Source organism: Eptatretus burgeri, chromosome 5 (genome assembly GCF_056783735.1).
Source record: "Eptatretus burgeri isolate ZD-2024b chromosome 5, Ebu_testis_v1, whole genome shotgun sequence".
Lineage (NCBI taxonomy): Eukaryota > Metazoa > Chordata > Myxini > Myxiniformes > Myxinidae > Eptatretus > Eptatretus burgeri.
The window spans coordinates 76,290,189-76,311,170 of record NC_140965.1 but is presented as its reverse complement, the minus strand read 5'-3'; the positions used below and the strand labels follow the sequence as shown (position 1 = coordinate 76,311,170).

Below are 20,982 nucleotides of genomic sequence, written 5' to 3'. Positions count from 1 at the left end.
TGGCCATATAATAACGTGTTGGACGTATGCATAACGTATTAGTAACGTACACAGAACGTTTTAAGCACATATAGATAACTTATACCAACGAATGCTGAGCATGTTGTCGGCGTTCACAACCTATGCCCAACGATAGTCGAACTTATGCATAGCACGTGGCAGCGTAGCGCCAACGATCACTGGCGTAGGCTATTCATAGGCTGCGGCTCGACGATTCAAATCATAACCGCACGAGACATCGAAGTGTGAAGCCGCTGTCACACCTTGACGTTTTAGCCAGCGTATGCCGACGTATGAAAAATTTGCCGAACCAAGCTGGCACACGTCGAATACGTTATGGGTAAGTTTTGTATACGTTAAGAGCGCGCTGGCATACGTCATAGTATGCTGGCATACGTCATTGTACGCCGATAAATTTTCAGCATGTTGAAAATTTATCGACGTACGACACACATTCCGCATACGCTTGCATAAGTTGGAGCCACGCTACGCAATTGTTGACACACATCGACATACGTTACTCATAAGTCGAAACACGTCAAGGTAATGGTTACCGTCAGTGTTCGAGACTCCCTGGTTTTTTACTTACGAAATCTAAAGATTTCCTAAGTATATTGATGACTTTCGTCCTCTGTTTGTGTTTGTTTGTGCGTGTTTTGTGTGTTTGTAGGCACGATAACTCGAGAACGGAAGAAGCTACCAATGTCAAATTAGACCACGTGATTCAGGAGGGTGATGGCTCGCGCTGATTAGATTTTGGTCAAAATCGGTCAAGGTCACAGTGAGGTCAAACATTCGATTTTTGATGGTTTGGTACAGAATCACTGCAGAAACTTCTGGTTTGCGTCGCTACCTTCTCTCGAGACAGCTTTTATTAGACAAGGTCAGAGGTCAAGTTGACGATTTCGTAAGCACCAGTCGATGACTGCTTGTTTTTTTCTTCGGTATGACGGTTATGATTTAAATCGTTGAGCGGCAGCCTTTTAATTATATTATATTATAATTGCACGAGAAATCGAAGTGTCAACATGACAGTTATACCGAAGAAAAAAACAAGCAGTCATAGACTGGTACTTACGAAATCGTCAACTTGACCTCTGACCTTGTCTAATAAAAGCTGTCTGGAGAAGGTAGCGACGCAAACCAGAAATTGACGGTGAATCTGTATCAAACCATCAAAAATCGTAACGTCGACCCAAGCAAAAATCTCCATTTCTCCACGCAATTATTTAATATTATTTTATCAGTCACAAAACCGAAATATTCGGCCATCCACCAACAATCTTTACATAATCCGACGGCTTAGCGAGTCAGGCATGCGACGATAACCTTTATTGGGATAAAAAAATGACTTTTAAACATCATCTTTATCGAAAACACAGTCAGCGCGCACAAGGAAAACCTTTACGTGATCAACGATGCTCTGCTCAAGCACGCTGCACCACGTGACGAGCTGTGACGCGGCGAGTGAAATATTTTATATACAATCTTAAAACGTCTCCAAAACATCCGATTTTTACCAGAATTTCGACAACCGAGTTTTAAGCATCTTAAGCGATCGCAAAAACCGAAGACAAAATTAAAATCGAAGTTAAAACGAACTCGTTACATCGACCGAAGCAAGAAATACTCCATTTCTCCACATGAATTTACGGAATTATGTTTGACCTCCCTGTGACCTTGACCTTTGACCGATTTTGACCAAAATCTAATCAACGCTAGCCATCACCCTCCTGAATCTCGTGGTGTCATTTGACATTGGGAGCTTCTTCAGTTCGAGTTATCGTGCCTACAAACAAACACACAAACAAACAGAGGACGGAAGTCATCAGATTTCGTAATATAAGTAAAAATCCCAGGGAGTCTGGAACACTGACACTAACCATTACATTGACGTGTTTCGACTTATGAGTACCTTACGAGTAACGTGTGTCAACGATCGCGTAACGTGCCTACAACACGTTACTCATAGGTTAGAAATAAGTTTTGGGTACGCTAAACATTACCTCGACGTGTTTCGACTTGAGTAATGTACAAGTAACGTGTGTCGGACGTGGGTCAACGATCGCATAATGTGCCTACAACATTATGGCCAGCATTATGCGGAATGTGTGAGTCATACGCTGGCATACGTCGGGAAATTTCAAGCATGGCTAATTTGTCTAACAGCTCGGCGAACTACGACGTTTGCCAGCGTACTACAACGTATGCCAGCGTTCTACGACGTATACCAGCGTGCTCTTAACGTATACAAACTTACCCATAACGTATTTGACGTGTGCCGGCATTTTAGCTCAATTTTGCACACGTCAGGCAGACATTGGCTCAATCGTCAAGGTGTGACAGGGCCTTGAAGCACGCTTTGCTCTGAAATGGCTGTTTGGCATCTAAAGTAGACGTCCAGGTTATCATCCCATTTAACCCTAAACATGCAGTTAACCTCTACCATCGAAGATTGGAGGTTACTGTTTTCACCCCTTTCTGTTTGTTTGTTACTTACGAAATCTAAAGATTTCGTAAGTATATTGATCACTTCCGTTTCTGTTTGTTTGTTTGTAGGCACGATAACTCGAACGGAAGAAGCTAGCAATGTCAAATTACACCACGTGATTCAGGAGGGTGATGGCTCGCGCTGATTATATTTTGGTCAAAATCGGTCAAAACTCAAGGTCACAGTGAGGTCAAACATAATTCCGTAAATTAATGTGGAGAAATGGAGTATTTTTGCTTCGCTCGACGTTACGAGTTCGTTTTAACTTAGATTTTAATTTTGTCTTCGGTTTTTGCGATCGCTTAAAACTCGGTTGTCGAAATTCTGGTAAAAATCGGATGTTTTGGAGTCGTTTTAAGATTGTATAAACTCGGCATTTTAGCGCGCATGCATGAAATTATATTTTGAAAATAAATGCCGACGTTTACATTTCGGGTTTTGAAACTTTTGCACCTTTGGCGGAAAATGTATAAATATACAAGGTCAGCTGCTATGCAATGACACCATTCACTAACTTTTACCATGCCCATTAGAGAATATATAGCCTCCTGAAGGTAGGGCAGTTTTTGCAAACTTTGAAGTCACGTGACGCGAAAACGAAAGCGAAATGCGAAAATCCGTCCTGACCAAATTTAGATATTGTCCCATAGATTCATATGCCACAATCAAATTCAAGATCGCATGAGAAATGTAGGAGGAGACAGATTTTGAAAATCGTCATTTTCGCATTTTTTGCCAACTTTGAAGTCACGTGACACAAAAACGAAAGCGAATATCGAAAATCCGGCCTGACCAAATTTAGATATTGTCCCATAGATTCATATGCTACAATCAAATTCAAGATCGCTTGAGAAATGGCGGAGGAGATAGAATTTGAAAATCGTCATTTTCGCAACTTCGGCCTCGTGACCTTGACCTTCGGTGACCTTGAAAGTCATACCATCGTGTACGTCTCATCGACCTCTATCAGGATCACTAATGACCAGATCTCCCGCTTCAACTTCATTGTGAACGAACGGACGGACGGATCGAAGGACATCGACACCCATATTATTAGGTCATGCTCGAAGAGATGACCTAAAAAGGCTAAAAATGTGTTTTATATTTATATTTCATTTCTCCTTCCTTCCTTCTTTGCGAATCGCATTGGCGTTTTTGGCCATCTTCCAGATCACATGACGATCAAACGGGAAGGAAATTCAAAAATCTGTCCGGTTAGATACAAGATAATATTTTTTACTATCATAATCAATAAACAGTTGCCGAATATCTTGTAGAATGGCAGACTAGATAGGTTTTGAAAATGGCGATATTTTTATAACTTACGTGACCTCGTGACCTTGACCCTGACCTTGAACCCGGACAAAAGTTATATCGTTGTGCAACACTCATCGACCTCTACCCACATACTAAGTTTCATCAAGATCGGAAAGAAAAATTGACGGACGGACGTACATTTGGTACCGAGATGACCTAATAAGGATGCAGTGAATGATGCCTTTCATATTTCCAAATCTTACTTGTCGTACATTGCTGTGCTTATCCAAAGTTGACTACAAAGTGATTAACTTAAAGCATCCATCAAGTAGAGATGGGTGATTACCTCCTCCCTTGAAGGCCGTGACTGAGGCGGCTTGTTCTGCACCTCCAACAGTAATGTGCTACTTCTGACGACAAGTGTTTGCAATTTTGATTTGACTCAATGAGTCTTGAAGATGGAAGGAATAACCGATTCAGTGTTCCCCTCTGTTCAAATAAACCAACCTGCTGCAGATCTAGAACTCGAGGCTGAACCCAGGTCATATGGATCTTCTTGTCGACCTCATCGATGCTTCCCTTGACTAGCTTGGCTGAGAGTGCTTTCATGACGAGGAGTTCCACCTGGAGGGAGGACAAACGAGTCAATCACAGGAGCACCAATTGCTTCTAATACTGACAAAATGCTATGATTCTGTTACCTAGCACTGGTACTTTCCTCCCCTCTTACCTTGCAATTACAAAAATAAATTCTGAATCCATTTCCTCACTTGATTGATAAAACCCACCTCGTTCACAGGTAACTTTGTCTTCTCAGCAATCTCTTGAAAAGTCAGTTGCCTGTTTTTGGCTGGACGAGTAAATGTCATCTGTAATTAGATGCCAAGAAATAAAAGAATGCATCAACATAGTCGTTTCCCATCTTCCTTATCGAAGAATAATTTCATGGGAGACCAAGGTGTGCTGATTAAATTTGTAGACGAGGGTGGACATGAAAACCTCGGATTATTAAGCTCAACCATCGTAATTATTCTAAAAGGCATCGGAGAGAAAACAATTTTGTTGTATTGTGAAGTTTGTAAATCACAACTTCACAACACTTAACAAGGTGCATACCAAAAGGTCAGTACCAAATACTTTGTTACAAAGACATTGTTGACTGATTTTTGGTTGTCAGCACTATGATGATGTCTTTCAACTGTTGGAGATGTTATATCGCTATAGCACGACCACATGTTTTGTTTGTAATGTGCATTTTCCCTGCCCACTCCTCCCTGGAGAGATCTTTGTCACGTGTGAGGTGGATTGGAAGGGCCATGATTTTCAGAGGAACAAAAGGTGGTGAGGTTTCTTGTAAAGTGGGGAAAACCCACCGGTATACATCAACAGGCTGTTGAAGTTGCAATTGCGATGATGTGCTTGTCGAGAATGTTGAAATCGGCTCTAAGAAAAATATTTAACCCAGCTGACCTTTCCTTGATCACAGAACTAATATACTATTGAGTTCATAACTCACCAAATTACAATTGGCACACACTAAAGCAGCACAGGCACGAGAGTTTACCTCCATGATGCACAGAAGCTGAATCTTCTTCATCAACTTGGCCTCATTGGTTGCAAGATCAGGCTGTCAGAACAAATATAATGCATTTTAAATGTAATACACTTGAAGATTGGCTCAAAAAAAATATATCTTATTGACATACTATTTACTCAATGTATAGAGATGAATGAGCAGAGAAATGGCTCACCCTCGTGGTGAATCTTCCACCATATCACGAGCCGATTACAAAGAGTTGAAAATGCATTCTTCCCACGTTTATCGATTTCTAAAAGTAATTTAAAACTTCAATTTCAATCCATTTCCAAATATCTTTTCATATTAAGCATTTAACAAAACACGAAACATTTTCACATCAATTACACATACACCCAGTGTTTAGCCTTCTTGAAGAGCATAAAGATTGAAATTACTAAAATTCAAAATAAGAGCGCTAATCAAGCTGAACTTGCACCACGTATTTAAACTTTTTACCTCCACCCACCGAAAGTGGATGGAGGTTATGTTTTCACCAGTCTGTCTGTGTGCAGGATATCTCAAAAGGTTGTGGACGGATTTGGATGGAATTTGGTGAGCAGGTGGGGTGTGTGACAAGGACCAATTGATTTAATTTTTGGTGACGATCTGAATCCAGATTTCCCTATCGCTGGGATACAAAATGTAAAATGTTCAGCCTGCCAGAGGACTTCACTCTACTGGGTGCCCTTCTGGTTTTTGGGGTTTTTTTTAAACATGGTCAAGGTTCATGGAAGAGCAAGAACACAGAATGGATCAGAACACAACATAACAAAGTCAACAGCAGGAGAAAGGGGAAAAGCCAACAGCAGAGCGGATGGAGAAAGTCGACGGAGATGGATGTACAAGGGATGCAAGTAACGATGAAGGGTAGGGGTAAATGCAAGGCGTTGACAATTATGGATACATAAGCAAAATTTTGGGAGGGTGACTTAATGGGTGTCAAAGATCATGGTTTTGGATGGGGGACTATAACCATATTCGATGGAGAAATCAAATGTTATTGCCGAACAACATAAATTAAACACCTAAACGATCCCCACCTATGAAATAGCCGCGTGAAAATTGGACTAAAAGATGCAGACTCACAAAGATTTAAAGTTATTACAGTCATGCGCCGCTTAACAACGTTCCGGGCAACGACGGATCGCATATACGACGGTTCTGCCAGCTCTGAAAAAAAATAAATAAAAAAATGAAAAAACATATGTAGCTGAAAAATTCCTATCGCCGAGTGATGTAGCCTCGTATAAAAATAGCACATACAATTATGTACACTCTACAGAACATAATACCTCATAATGATAATAAACAACGACAGTGTGGCCCTGTTTTTACGTGATCGTTGAGGTCCATAAAATGTCATCGCTAAAAAAACAGGGTCGTGCTAAATCGGGATTCAAGGAAATCGGCTTTCAAACTGAACCAATATTTGCACGTTTACCTTCTAGCAAGTAAATTACCTTTGAATTGAAGAATACCACAAATAAATCGTTGTTCGTCAATTAAAACACAAATTTATTTTTAGTGAAGCTTTTTATGTTGTTAAAACAATCGCACTGTTCCGAAAATATATCACAATTGACAGGTGCTCGTTTATTCATTTGTAAATTATAACATCAATGCAATGATTACGGATTTATAAAATCCAAACGCTATTTATTCACCTTTCAATAATCGATGCGAGAGGAGGTTGTAAGCTGCTGCTAACAACACTGATGGCCGTCATGAACTGCACAAAGGTAAATCTAACGTGTCTTCTGTCTCTTGGATGTGTGTTACAATTGCCGACAGTATTCAGTACAGTAACATGCTGTACAGGTTTGTATCCGAGGAGCAATAGGCTACACCATATAGCTTTGGTGTTCCGAGGAGCAATAGGCTACACCATATAGCTTTGGTGTCAAGGTTTGTGTAAGTACGATGTTCGAAAACGATGTTCGAAAACGAAAATGAAAAAAATGATGTTCGCACAACGACGACGTCGCTTAACGACGCGTTTCTCAGAACGTAACCCCGTCGTGTTAAGTGACGCAAGACTGTATATTGTTACGGATCTGGAAACCATTTGCATTCAACATACAGATGTCCCAAAAGTCATTTATGTCGTTAAGTATGTGCGTAGTCAGATCCCTTTCCTTTTGTCGAGTGGGAGAATCAAAGGCGTATGTTGCGATTTCTTTTTAGTTAGGTTATGAAATCTTTACATCCAACGAACCCTCCAATGAACAACCATTCCATTCCCCATCACGATACACTACCCACCCGCTGTCTACAAGCACTGACTTGCCAAGGCAGGGTTTTGCAGCCGTTCCTTGCCGCTTCCACCAACGTTCCTTCCACAAACGTTGTAACTCTTGCACGACGGCCTGTGCAATATTGATACTGTTACTCGTCAAGTATGAACCCGCGTGGAAGACTGGCTGGGGTTTCCCGGCAGGGGCCAAGGCCCCGCCCTGGAAAAGTGGGCCGTATGACCTGTCCAATCAGAGCTGGACGGCGAGGTGTGTTCACCAAGGCCCCTCCCTGCTGAGGGAGGTCGATAAATTCCCGAGCACTCTCTGAGGCAGGTGGTCTTTTTGAGATCTTGAGTGGTCTTTTTGAGGTCTTGGAGAGTCTTTTAAAAGTTATTTTGAAGAATTTTTAGGTGGGCGTTGAGGCGGCGAACGTGTCTCTGCTGGCCCTCCACAAGGAAGGGAAGAGCGACCCCGACACCCCTCCGTGGACCCCGGCCATTCACCACCCGAGCTCCACCATGAACCTCGAGTCCCACACGTGCAACTGGGGACCAAACCAGCGACCATTGTTAGGTGCCACATCGCGGAGCATGCCCTTCCTCCGACGGTCAGGTACACCACCGAACTCTGGCCCCCAATTTGCCTCTCTCCACGGCGGTGAGGGTCCAATAAAGACTCTAGGTTTCTTTTAATTCTGTGTGTGTGTCTACGTGTGGGCCCGTCTTTAAGTCGAACTGAATAAGTTTTTGGATCATTGTAAATACTTCGTGCATATTCCTGTTAAGTCTTGCTTTGTGTCTTCATTTACTGTAAATAAAACTTGTTAGAAATGTTCCCAGTTCGTTTCCGTTCATTCTTGCATTGGTCCAGCATGGTTCGGATCTGAGTTTAGGCAGGGTTTTATACCCGATAATAATCCGTTCATTCCAGTCGGCACGGCTTTGGCAGTTTCCGCTCGGCTGCACCCGAACCGGAGTTGGTCGTCGGTGGTTGGAACTCTACCGCAGTCGGTAGAGTGACCCGGTTCGAGCAAGACATGCCAAGGGCGTAGTTTCCCCGGTCGTCGAAATCGCGTACTTAATTCGGTAAATTGGTTTTAGACAAATAGACCCTATGCTACGCGGTTGGGATATTGGCGACCACGGTCAGTTAAACGACCTGCCGGCTCGTGGAGTTATCCGAGCGACGGCCGACAATTCCGGGGAGTTTGGTGGGAGACGACGCAAGCTTTCCCCACCTAGTGGTCATTCTCGCCACCGACCCTCGGCCTACAACAATATTTTACTTAAATAATTTGAAGTTGCTCGAGTTTCCCGTTCACTCAATCGCTGAGGTTAATGCTGAATATTTTTCATCAGCAGAAATACACACATTCATAAAGATTTGTGTGTCAAAGGGCAGCAGTGTGTTACTTAGTCAGAAGGGATGTTCATTTGTCTCATCTCAGTGTTTGAAACTGCTTATTTGAGGATCAAACATTACCACCCTATTGGAGTATCCTATTGCCTCAGTGGAAAGGTGTGACAGGTTTTTGTGCGAAAGCACATCCAATAAATCGTTATGTATTTCATGCATCCCTCAATGTTGATAGTTTTCATTTAAATAAGTTTTAAAATGTGCCCGTAATTGCATTTTTCAGTATTTGACGGGAGCGGGGCCAACATGATAGTGCTTTTGCACCTTCGTGCCATGTGCTGATCATGAATACCAAGTTTGGTGAATTTCTGCCCAACCGTTTAGGAGATAGCATGACAGGACAGGCAATTTCAGGTTGTTGTTTTTTAAGTGTTGGGATGACAACAAACGAAGTGTTGTATCATCAAATGATAACAGGATTGTTGCCGTTAATTTAGTAATAAAAAAATTTATTATTTTTTTTTTGTGATGAGAAAATAAAACCAGAGTTGGTGTCAAAGCCACCCAATGCTTGCCTGTTTATACATTTATAGTTTTTAAAAGACGAGTCTAATAATTAATATTTTTTATAATTCTCTGACAATTTTTTTGGGGGGGTTTGGAAATCACTTAAAACATGTAGAAATGCAAAAAAAAAAATTTTCTCTAACAATTTTTTTTGGAGGGGGGACCAAGTCCAAAATCTAATGGCATGATCCTTGGACCAGATCTAACCCACCCCCCAACTAAGTTTCGTCAAAATCCTAATGACTTAAAACATGTAGAAATGCAAAAAAAAGAAATCGAAATTTTGTTGAAAAACAAGTTGCAAAAAAAATTTTTTTTCTCTAACAATTTTTTTTTGGGGGGGTGGAAATCACACAACATGTAGGAATGCAAAAAAAAAAATTCTCCAACAATTTCTTTTTGCGGGGGGGGTTGGAAATCACTTTAAACATGTAGAAATGCAAAAAAAAAGAAATCGAAATTTTGTTGAAAAAAAAAGTTGCAAAACATTTTTCTCTAACAATTTTTTTTTGGGGGGGGGGGTTGGAAATCACTTAAAACATGTAGAAATGCAAAAAAAAAAAAATGTCTCGAACTATTTTTTTTGGGGGAGGGAGGACCAAGTCCAAAATCTAATGGCATGATCCTTGGACCATACCTAACCCCCCCACCAAGTTTCGTCGAAATCCTAATGACTTAAAACATGTAGAAATGCAAAAAAAAAAAAAAAAAAAAAAAAAAAAAAAAAATCGAAATTTTGTTGAAAAACAAGTTGCAAAAAAATTTTTTCTCTAACAATTTTTTTTGGGGGGGGTTGGAAATCACTTAAAACATGTAGAAATGCAAATTTTAAAAAAAATTCTAACAATTTGTTTTTTGGGTGGGGGGGGGGATCAAGTCCAAAATCTAATGGTATGATCCTTGGACCATACCTAACCCCCCCACCAAGTTTCGTCAAAATCCGTGGAGGAGTTTTTCCGTAATACAAAAAATTTAACATTTTCATGCTCACGCTCACGCTGACGCCCACACTGACGCTCACGCTGGGGGTATCGCTATAGCTCTCTGTTCTTCGAACAGGCGAGCTAAAAATAACTGGCTTGTGAATGATAATGAAATGAGCAATTCATGTTAAGTGTGATTAATTTTTTTTCTCTTTGGATAAATTATATTTTAATGGGGATTGCAAGAAAGAACAAGAGGACAAAGTGAAGTGAAATGAAAATTGTACAAGATAAGGTAGTTTAACAGTTCTGGTTCAGATGATCAACTCTCGTGACAATACTCCTCATTCACCTGTTTTCCCCAGTGAACTTTCATGGTCTTGAACTGCTCCACATTGCCACTGTTGAAGGCATACAGCAGATCCACCAGCCATTGCTTATCTGTCTTCTTCAGTGACTCCAGCAATGGGTGCATGAGCTATGAAAGGAACAGTCACAAGTTTAGAGATTCATTTCTGAACTTTAAAAAAACAATGAAAAACCTAACAACAAATGCTTGTAGCTAGTGCAATGGCAAAGATGCTTAACTTTAAACCAGAAATGAAAGTTCAGCCAAATATTTAAAAAAAAAAAAATACAAATGCAACAAAAGTAATGTGTGTAAATGTCTTGATTGCAGACAGACCATGCAGATAAGTACAAGAAGCACAAAACAAGAAGTAATCTATCTATAATTCCAGCAATCTCTGTGTGCGTGTGTGTCTGTGACCACTGTTTCTCGACAACCGCTGGTCCGATCTAATTGAAACTTGCCAGATATATTGCTGGGGACCTGAGGATGTGCCTTTTTAAGGTTTGATATTAATCAGACAAGTGCTTCCCAAGTTATGGCCATTTATTTACCAACCAATGACAGGAACCGTTGCTGCGGCTATTTTATATCAACCAATGACAGGAAGCGTTGCTGCGTAGACGTGGTCGATGGTGAAGAGAAACTCAGCCGCGTTCGCCATTACAGGTTTTTTCTCTCCTCTCCTCTCCTCTCCGTGTTTTTCCTTGCGAAAAGGCAAAATACGTTGGCGCTAATTGAACAACTGGCCATTAAAACTAAATTGCGAATAATCATAACTGCGATATGCGAACTTCCGGATAGTGATGAGTACTGTATTCTTTCTCGATTTATCGACTTACTGTATTCTTTCTCGATTTCTGTACTTTCTCGATTTTCTTAAACACAATGCCCCAATCCAGTCAGTGACGATTACTGTATTCTTTCTCGATTTATCGACTGACTGTATTCTTTCTTTCTCGATTTTCTTAAACACAATGCCCCAATCCAGTCGTCCTTTACGACAGCGAATGAACGGCCTGTCTGGTTGTTTGAAAGTTTTTTTTTGCAGATACGGCCACGCACGTACGGGCACGCGAGAGCGAAGGAACGGCCTGTGTGGTTGTTGTTTCTGGCACGCGGTTTGAAAGTTTTTTTTTTTGTTTTGTTTGCACGTACGGCCAGGCATGTACGGGCACGTACCTACGGGCATGCACTAGTGATGTTAAATGACCGAAGAGTACATGTACGGGATGTTTCAAAAAGATTGATAAAACTCTGACTTCCTGACATTTCTTTGGTTTTTGACCGATACCGTTTTCCTTTTCAGGGTTTGGTGTTGTTATCGTGGTATTTGTTCCCTGGTATTTCTCGCTCCGTAGCTCAACTATGCCATTGACAGTGAAGCAGAAGACAAAAGTGGTGGCTCTGTGGTATCGGACAATCATATGTAGACACCCGCCGGAGGTTCAGCCGGGAATACGACCTCAGAACATGTGATTGACCCACAAATTGTGCCATTCAACGTATTGTGAAGCATTTTGAGCACAAGGGTACAGTGCACAACCAGAGCAAGGGCAACAGTGGTTGGCCAGCATCAGTAACTAAGAGGCAAGCCAACATCGATGCCGTGAAGTCCCACCACCGGCACTCCCAGGAGCTAGGCATCAATTAAACATCAGTCTGGCGTATCCTCACGAAGGAGCTGAAGCTTTTCTCATACATCATCTCTATTAGGCATAAACTGAGTCAAGATGACATGAGAAGGAGACTTGATATGTGCAACTGGCTCAGTGACAGGAGGGAGTGGTACCAAAACTGGATCAACCTGACCTGGTTCATGATGAAGCCCATTTCCACTTGAACGGTGCCATCTACAACCACAACACCATTTTCTGGGGGGAGGAACCACCTGTGGAGATCACCGAGAGGTACCTGAAATGGCCTAAGCTCACATGCTTCTGCGCCTTAAATGCCAGATAGGGAACACTTGGGCTTTACTGGTTTGAGAATGACAACAGCAGGACAGTGATGATCAATGGTGAGCGCTGCAGAAGTTCCATAATGATCTAGCCCAAAAGGTCACCCTAAACCAGCTCAGTATGACCTGGTTTATGCAGGATGGTGCATCCCCGCATACAGCTGGTGACACAATCACTTTCCTGCAGCAGCTCTTCAGAAACCACCTCGTTGCCCTGGGTATCATTCATGACTGGGCACCCCATAGCCCAGACTTGAACCCTCTGGGCTACTGTTTCTGGGGGCCTGCCAAAAGCTCTCTCTATGCCAACTGCCCTGCCGCACTGGATGATCTGAAGCGGGAGGTGTCAGACTACCTCTAGGAAGTGCCACATGAGACCGACAGGAAAGTTGGACAGAACTTTGTAATCAGGATCAATGCCTGAGAACCATGGAGTGGCACACATGATGAACGTCAATTACAAGGATATTGTATAAATGCCAATTTCAGACCTTGGACTCTCACCAACTTCAGCAATGACTTCCTGCAATAGCAATCAGTGATAGAAAATACCATGTCATAAGCTTTCAAGAAATGTTTGGTTCACATTCCTCAGGTTTCTGTTTCTTTGTAAATCAGCATTTAAAGTTGCATCACTCTTTTTGAAACACCCTGTATACATTGGGAGCATGTGCTTTCACAGCGCATCGCTGCATCCACTTTCCACTAGTACTTTATATTGCACATCACACTTGAAGCCACGGCTGGAAGAAATCATGTATGAAGCCCCAAAATGTAACTTGTAAACAATCCACATGAAGTCCACATATAATCTGATGGTGAAAAAAAAAATCAGACAGACAATGGGATACATCTTTCATGCGCAACGGCTCATTTAAACACATTTATTAGCTAAACATTATTGTGGCCTAGCTCGCGACCTACCTAGTTGAGACGGCTCAAGTCTATTAGTCTGTTAATCTTTGTAGGGAGCGATAAACATTAAATGCCCCATGGACATCGGATTTCGTGCAAATATATTTTAGTCTCTTGTTAAACAACACGAGTGACTTTAAAAAGGTAATCATTCATTGGACAGAATCGACTGAATCGTTGATGGTAATAACAATTTTTACTTCCCGGTAGGTGTTCCCCAGAAGGTGTTTTACTTCTGGTAGAAAGGCTATCTAAAAACCTTAACATGGTGTTTGTCCAAGGTGAAAAATCCCCTGGGGGGTGAAGTCACTATCACCTCCGTCATACGACCCTCAGTCGCCCTGGCAAGTAACGGCAATGTAATGGATAAGTAACGCGATGAGACAGACAGAGAGCCAGAGACAACAAATTGCATATTTTAGTATGATTAAAAGAACAGTTTTCTGCTCAACCACATCAGCCATCTGAGGTCTTATTTATAAGATCTCTATCTCAGTGTCTTGTAAAATGTAGCTTGGAGGTACACGACAGTATCATTGCAATGACAAAAAATATATATACATCACAAAAAAAAGGAAAACCATCCCTTTGACAACACACCCTTGCATCCAGAATTGCATGGGATATTTAAATTCACAGTAAATAAAAATCAACAAATTCACCATTAAAAACAAAAGCAAAACTGCATTTGCTTGTGAAAAGTATTGAAAAAAAACATCACATTTTAAAACATCTTTCTACAACAATAGAAGGAACAAAAACTCACCAGCTCCCCAAAGTTATAAACTCCCTCCCCAAGGAGGGCAGCCAACCCCAAAGTGAAAGCTTTTTCCTGCTGCTCTTGCACTGCAATTGGACAGGACAGAAATTATTGGCATCTTTGAACATAAGACAAAACTCAATATGTACCAATACATCAATATGCGCCGAACATTTCTAACCAAGCCATTTCAGTGCGGAGCAACCTCCCAAATAAAACTAAGAAGTCAACTCAAATGTAACCTTCAACGTCTGCAAATTAAAATGATTCAAGAGTAAAGCCATCACCGGAGATACACATGCGAACCCATAATCACACAAGCACCACTCGAGCTCCATCTTTATATAATATATACTCAAAGGGTGTCTTTCTGAAAATCAACACTAAAATTTTATAGCAGACCGGGCAATTTTTTTCTAATTTTAATGGCTTGGCTCCCCGACTATAATGGTCAAAATAATTGTAAAATTAATTGCATTTATTGCACGTACAAATTAACGGTGGCTAATCATTAATCACTTACGATTTGTCCACTCACAAATTAGACAGCATGGTGCAACTGCAGTGTTAGGGACTGACATCATTCAGATAATCCTCAAATTACACAAGTTCTTATACTGCTTGATCTTTGAACACGAGAACTATATTCGCATCCACATCCAATTCTGAAATAGACAGCTCGGTTCAAATTCCATCTGCCAGTTCCTTCTTCTTATTCTTCTTCAATAGCCACAATTATTCCCTCGTTGTGTGGGATTGGCAGGGGGAAACTTGGCCAAACACTTTTGCGAACCAGCTGGCCATGCCTGACATTCGGCTAACGTTTGTAATTTGTTCATGGTGCTGGCAATAGGTCGCCCAATGTTTGTGAAGGACACCGTGGGATCTTGAACATCCACAAACTAACGCCAGCAGACGGGACAGTCTTGTAATGTCCATCTGAGGGACAGCACACATGTTGATGCATCACCCTGCTTGCAAAACACTAGAATAACAGTTCATAGCTCAGTCGGGATTCAAATCCAGGCGAGACAGCTTAGAAGCGAGTGTGCATACCTCAAGGCCATCCTGCCAGCCTCATTACCTCCATCACCGAAGGTGAAGGCGGTTATGTTCTCACCCCTCGCTGTCTGTCTGTCTGTCTGTTACTTACGAAATCTAAAGATTTCGTAAGTATATTGATGACTTCTGTCCTCTGTTTGTGTGTTTGTTTGTAGGCACGATAACTCGAGAACGGAAGAAGCTACCAATGTCAAATTACACCACGTGATTCAGGAGGGTGATGGCTCGCGCTCATTATATTTTGTTCAAAATCGGTCAAAGGTCAAGGTCACAGTGAGGTCAAACATTCGATTTTTGATGGTTTGGAACAGAATAATCAGAGAAACTTCTGGTTTGCGTCGCTACCTTCTCTGGAGACAGCTTTTATTAGACAAGGTCAGAGGTCAAGTTGACGATTTCGTAAGTACCAGTGTATGACTGCTTGTTTGTGTGTGTGTTTGTGTGTTTGTTTGTAGGCACGATAACTCGAGAACAGAAGAAGCTACCAATGTCAAATTACAGCACGTGATTCAGGAGCATGATGGCTAGCGCTGATTAGATTTTGGTCAAAATCGGTCAAAGGTCAAGGTCACAATGAGGTCAAACATTCGATTTTCCATGGTTTGGTACAGAATCATCGTAGAAACTTCTGGTTTGCGTCGCTACCTTCTCGAGAGACAGCTTTTATTTGACAAGGTCAGAGGTCAAGTTGACGATTTCGTAAGTTCCAGTCTATGACTGCTTGTTACTTAGACATCTAAAGATTTCGAAAGTATATTGATGAGTTCCGTCCTCTGTTTGTGTGTGTGTTTGTGTGTTGGCACGATAACTCGAGAACGGAAGAAGCTACGAATGTCAAATTACACCACCTGATTCAGGAGGGTGATGGCTAGCGCTGATTAGATTTTGGTCAAAATCGGTCAAAGGTCAAGGTCACAGTGAGGTCAAACATAATTCCGTAAATTCATGTGGAGAAATGGAGTATTTTTGCTTCGGTCGACGTTACGAGTTTGTTTGAACTTCAATTTTAATTTTGGCTTCGATTTTTGCGATCGCTTAGGACGCTTAACACTCGCTTGTCGAAAATCTGGTAAAAATCAGATGTTTTGGAGACGTTTTAAGATTGTATAAAAAAATATTTCACTCGCTGCGTCACGGCTCGTCACGTGGTGCAGCGTGCTCGAGCAGACGCGTCGTTGAGTCATGTAAACGTTTTGCGTGAGCGCGCTGACGGTGTTTTCGATAAAGATGGTGTTTAAAAGTCATTTTTATCCCAATAAAGGTTATCGTCGCATGCCTGACTCGCTAAGCCGTCGGATTATGCAAAGATTGTTGGTGGAAGGCCGAATATTACGGTTTTGTGACTTTGATAAAATAATATTAAATAATTGCGTGGAGAAATGGAGATTTTTGCTTCGGTCGACGTTACGATTTTTGGTGGTTTGGTACAGAATCATCGTAGAAACTTCTGGTTTGCTTCGCTACCTCCTCTCGAGACAGCTTTTATGAGACAAGGTCAGAGGTCAAGTTGACGATTTCGTAAGTACCAGTCTATGACTGCTTGTTACTTACGAAATCTAAAGATTTCGAAAGTATATTGATGACTTCCGTCATCTGTTTGTGTGTGTGTTTGTTTGTATGCACGATAACTCGAGAACGGAAGAAGCTACCAATGTCAAATTACAACACGTGATTCACGAGAGTGATGGCTGGCGTTCATTAGATTTTGGTCAAAATCGGTCAAAGGTCAAGGTCACAGTGAGGTCAAACATCCAAAACATTCGATTTTTTATGGTTTGGGACAGAATCATCATAGAAACTTCTGGTTTGCGTCGCCACTTTCTCGGAAGACAGCTTTTATTAGACAAGGTCAGAGGTCAAGTTGACGATTTCGTAAGCACCAGTCTATGACTGCTTGTTACTTGCCGAAATCTACGATTTTGTCAAGTATGTTGGTCGGTTCAGTTTGTTTGTTTGTTTGTTTGTTTGTTTGTGTGTACGTCTCGCTCCACAGGTCGCATTGAGTCCGAATGTCATGGAACTTCACCAATAGACTTATTGGCCACCAGAATAGAACCCTATAACTTTTGGCATGTCAAGGTCAAAGGTCAAGGTCAGGAAAAATTCCTGAAAATCGCGAAAATCCGTATCTTTTAGCATGGGCCGATTTTCAATATTCATGTCTTCGCCAAATCTTAACGGATTCCTTTCAAATTTGAAACATGGACGTAGGAGGGGAGTATCTTTGACTGGATTAAAAATTGGTCACATCCGTTACGGATGACAGAGATTACAGGTATTTTAGTTTAATTTTTTTTGTTTTTATGTTTGTTTGCCCTAAAAACTATGTTTAACCCCAAAAATAACTATTATCGCTCAATATTCTCGATGGTACGCGATCTTGTTGAATTTCGTCAAGTCATGGCCCTATGGGCCATTTTTATTTGTTTGTTTGTAGGCACGAAACCTCGAGAATGGAAGAAGCTACCAATGTCAAATTACACCACGATATTCAGGAGGGTGATGGCTAGTGCCGATTAGATTTTGGTCAAAATCGGTCAAAGGTCAAGGTCACAGTGACGTCAAACATTCGATTTTTGATGGTTTGGTACAGAATCATCGTAGAAATTTCTGGATTGCGTCGCAACCTTCTCGAGAGATAGCTTTTATTAGACAAGGTCAGAGGTCAAGTTGACGATTTCGCAAGTACCAGTCTATGACTGCTTGTTACTTACGAAAACTAAAGATTTCGAAAGTATATTGATGACTTCCGTGGTGTGTGTGTGTGTGTGTGTGTGTGCGCGCGCGCGCGCGCGCACGATAACTCGAGAAAGGAAGAAGCTTGCAATGTTAAATTACACGTGATCCAAGAGGGTAATGGCTCGTGCTGATTAGATTTTGGTCAAAATCAGCCAAAGGTCAAGGTCACAGTGAGGTCAAACATAATTCCGTAAATTCATGTGGAGAAATGGAGTTTTTTTGCTTCGGTCGACGTTACGAGTTTGTTTTAACTTCAATTTTAATTTTGTCTTCGGTTTTTGCATTTGCTTCGGACGCTTAACACTCGGTTGTCGAAATTCTGGTAAAAATCGGATGTTTTGGAGACGTTTTAAGATTGTATAAAAAAATATTTCACTCGCGCGTCACGGGTCGTCACGTGATGCAGTGCACTTGAGCAGAGGCGGCGTTGATCACGTAAAGGTTTTGCGTGTGCGCGCTGACGGTGTTTTCGATAAAGATGGTGTTTAAAAGTCTTTTTTTATCCCAATAAAGGTTAACGTCGCATTGCTTGACTCGCTAAGCCGTCGGATTATGTAAAGATTGTTGCTGGATGGACAAATATTGCGGTTTTGTGACTTTGATGAAATAATATAAAATAATTGCGTGGAGAAATGGAGATTTTTGCTTCGGTCGACGTTACGATTTTTGATGGTTTGGTACAGAATCATCGTAGAAACTTCTGGTTTGCGTCGCTACCTTCTCTAGAGACAGCTTTTATTAGACAAGGTCAGAGGTCAAGTTGACGATTTCTTAAGTCCCAGTCTATGACTGCTTGTTACTTACGAAATCTAAAGATTTCGTAAGTATATTGATGACTTCCGTTTCTGTTTGTTTGTTTTTTTGTAGGCACGATAACTCGAGAACGGAAGGAGCTACTAATGTCAAATTACACCACGTGATTCAGGAGGGTGATGGCTTGTGCTGATTAGATTTTGGTCAAAATCGGTCAGAGGTCAAGGTCACAGTGAGGTCAAACATCCAAAAATGATAACTCGAGAACGGAAGAAGCTACCAATGTCAAATTACACCACGCGATTCAGGAGAGTGGTGGCTAGCGCTGATTAGATTTTGGTCAAAATCGGTCAAAGGTCAAGGTCACAGTGAGGTCAAACATCCAAAACATTCGATTTTTGATGGTTTGGTACAGAATCATCGTAGAAACTTCTGGCTTGCGTCGCTATCTTCTCTAGAGACAGCTTTTATTAGACAAGGTCAGAGGTCAAGTTGACAATTTCATAAATACCAGTCTATGACCGCTTGTTTGTTTGTTTGTGCACAGGATATCTCAAAACATTGTGGACGGATCTGGCCGAAATTTTGTGGGCAGGTTCAGTGTGTTGCAAAGATGAACTGATTCAATTTTGGTGAAGATCCGACTACTCGAATTTTTAAAGTGATTCTTCACCTTTGATAGACTGGGCCAAAAATGATACAAATCTTGATATCTCAAAAATGTATTGGGCATATGTTATCGTGTATCAGGCATTACGTGGGGGAGGTATGCGCTCTACCGAGTGCATATCTCGTTCCATCTGTCACCATAAATCTCAAAATAAAGTTGAAACTATTTAATTTGATTGTTACATCAAAATAACTGCGTGAATGTGCTCCCGGAGCCCTTGTTTTTCAAATGAGAGTACGAAGCTCCAATCATGTAGTTTAGAAATAACTTTGTAACAAAGCAAAAACTTGACTACAAAAGAAAACTTCCAAAAGCATGATGCAACTTCAAAGAATGCTTGATCAGGAAGGGTCAAACCCCCTTCACATTTTAGTGCAGTGGGCCAAGGCCCAATAAATTAGGTGCACCCCTACCAGAGGTATAACAAGCTGGGACTGGTCTCGTTTTAACCGTCTGGATCTCTAGTTTTTGAAAAGTGATGTTGTAGTTACAGCAACTGGGTACAACATGCTGAATTAACCCCTTGTTTGCAGAAACTTGTGAAAAAAATGACCTTTTCAATTATTTGCTTATTTGATGACATCAGCCCTGTTAATTTTTTTTTTACCACTGGTGGTTATACCTGTGTATTTCATTGAAAAAGACATGTATCAATATATTATATGAGGTTTTAAGCTGGTGGGGAGTCAAGGAGCCAAAAATATACCCAAAATTTGGCAATTTCGACCAAAATGATACAAATTTTCCTGCATGTGACCAACACTGCATAGAACAACAGTGCCAGATGGTTAAAACGAGACCAGCCCCGGCTTGTAATACCTCCGGTAGGAGTAGCTCCATAAAATGGAGCCTTTTTCAGCTTCAGCCACAGTACTATTTGCACCGGTATGAATGCTGAGTATTAGCATTAAAGTTTACAGATTCTTAAATTGCATTCAACATCAACTTGATCCACACGAGCAAATTCACCCAGAACAGTGAAAGGGAAGTCTAACAGTCTCGAAGTGGAGTTGTCAAACCACGTCCTTTGGTTTGCAAAAGCTTTCAAACCAAACTGCTCATGTGAAAAGGTTGGTATGTGATGGCATCCAGTTACTCCCCTCTCCCCTTACTATTCCCCCTGCCCCCCTCCACGATTTGGAACAGTTGGACATGGGGTAAAATAAACAAGAACGATCTGTAGCTGCCCCAAACGTGGAACCCGCTCAATGAATCCTCCTGAAGGTTTAAATGGCAGCAGCTTGCCAATGTGATGGCACGGTGCCGCTGTCCGAGTGGATGTGCTGTGCAATCATTTGATCATTTGCTGCATTCAAGACATCTTCAGCCAGAACTTGTGAGCTATAGTTGAAGAAATTTCATTCTCG

The 20,982-nt window shown here is 41.4% G+C and overlaps 1 protein-coding gene across 1 annotated transcript in view; it reads right to left on the bottom strand.

The window, feature by feature from the left end:
* PSMD13 (proteasome 26S subunit, non-ATPase 13) overlaps window positions 1-20,982 on the bottom strand; it is a 31,859-nt gene that overhangs the window by 2,913 nt on the left and 7,964 nt on the right. The window contains exons 8-12 of the mRNA XM_085882496.1: window positions 14,398-14,477; window positions 10,760-10,885; window positions 5,313-5,375; window positions 4,537-4,617; window positions 4,256-4,372 (exon numbers count right to left, since the gene is read on the bottom strand). Of these exons, the coding sequence (XP_085738622.1) occupies window positions 4,256-4,372; window positions 4,537-4,617; window positions 5,313-5,375; window positions 10,760-10,885; window positions 14,398-14,477 (467 nt within the window). The remainder of the gene's footprint in view (window positions 1-4,255; window positions 4,373-4,536; window positions 4,618-5,312; window positions 5,376-10,759; window positions 10,886-14,397; window positions 14,478-20,982) is intronic.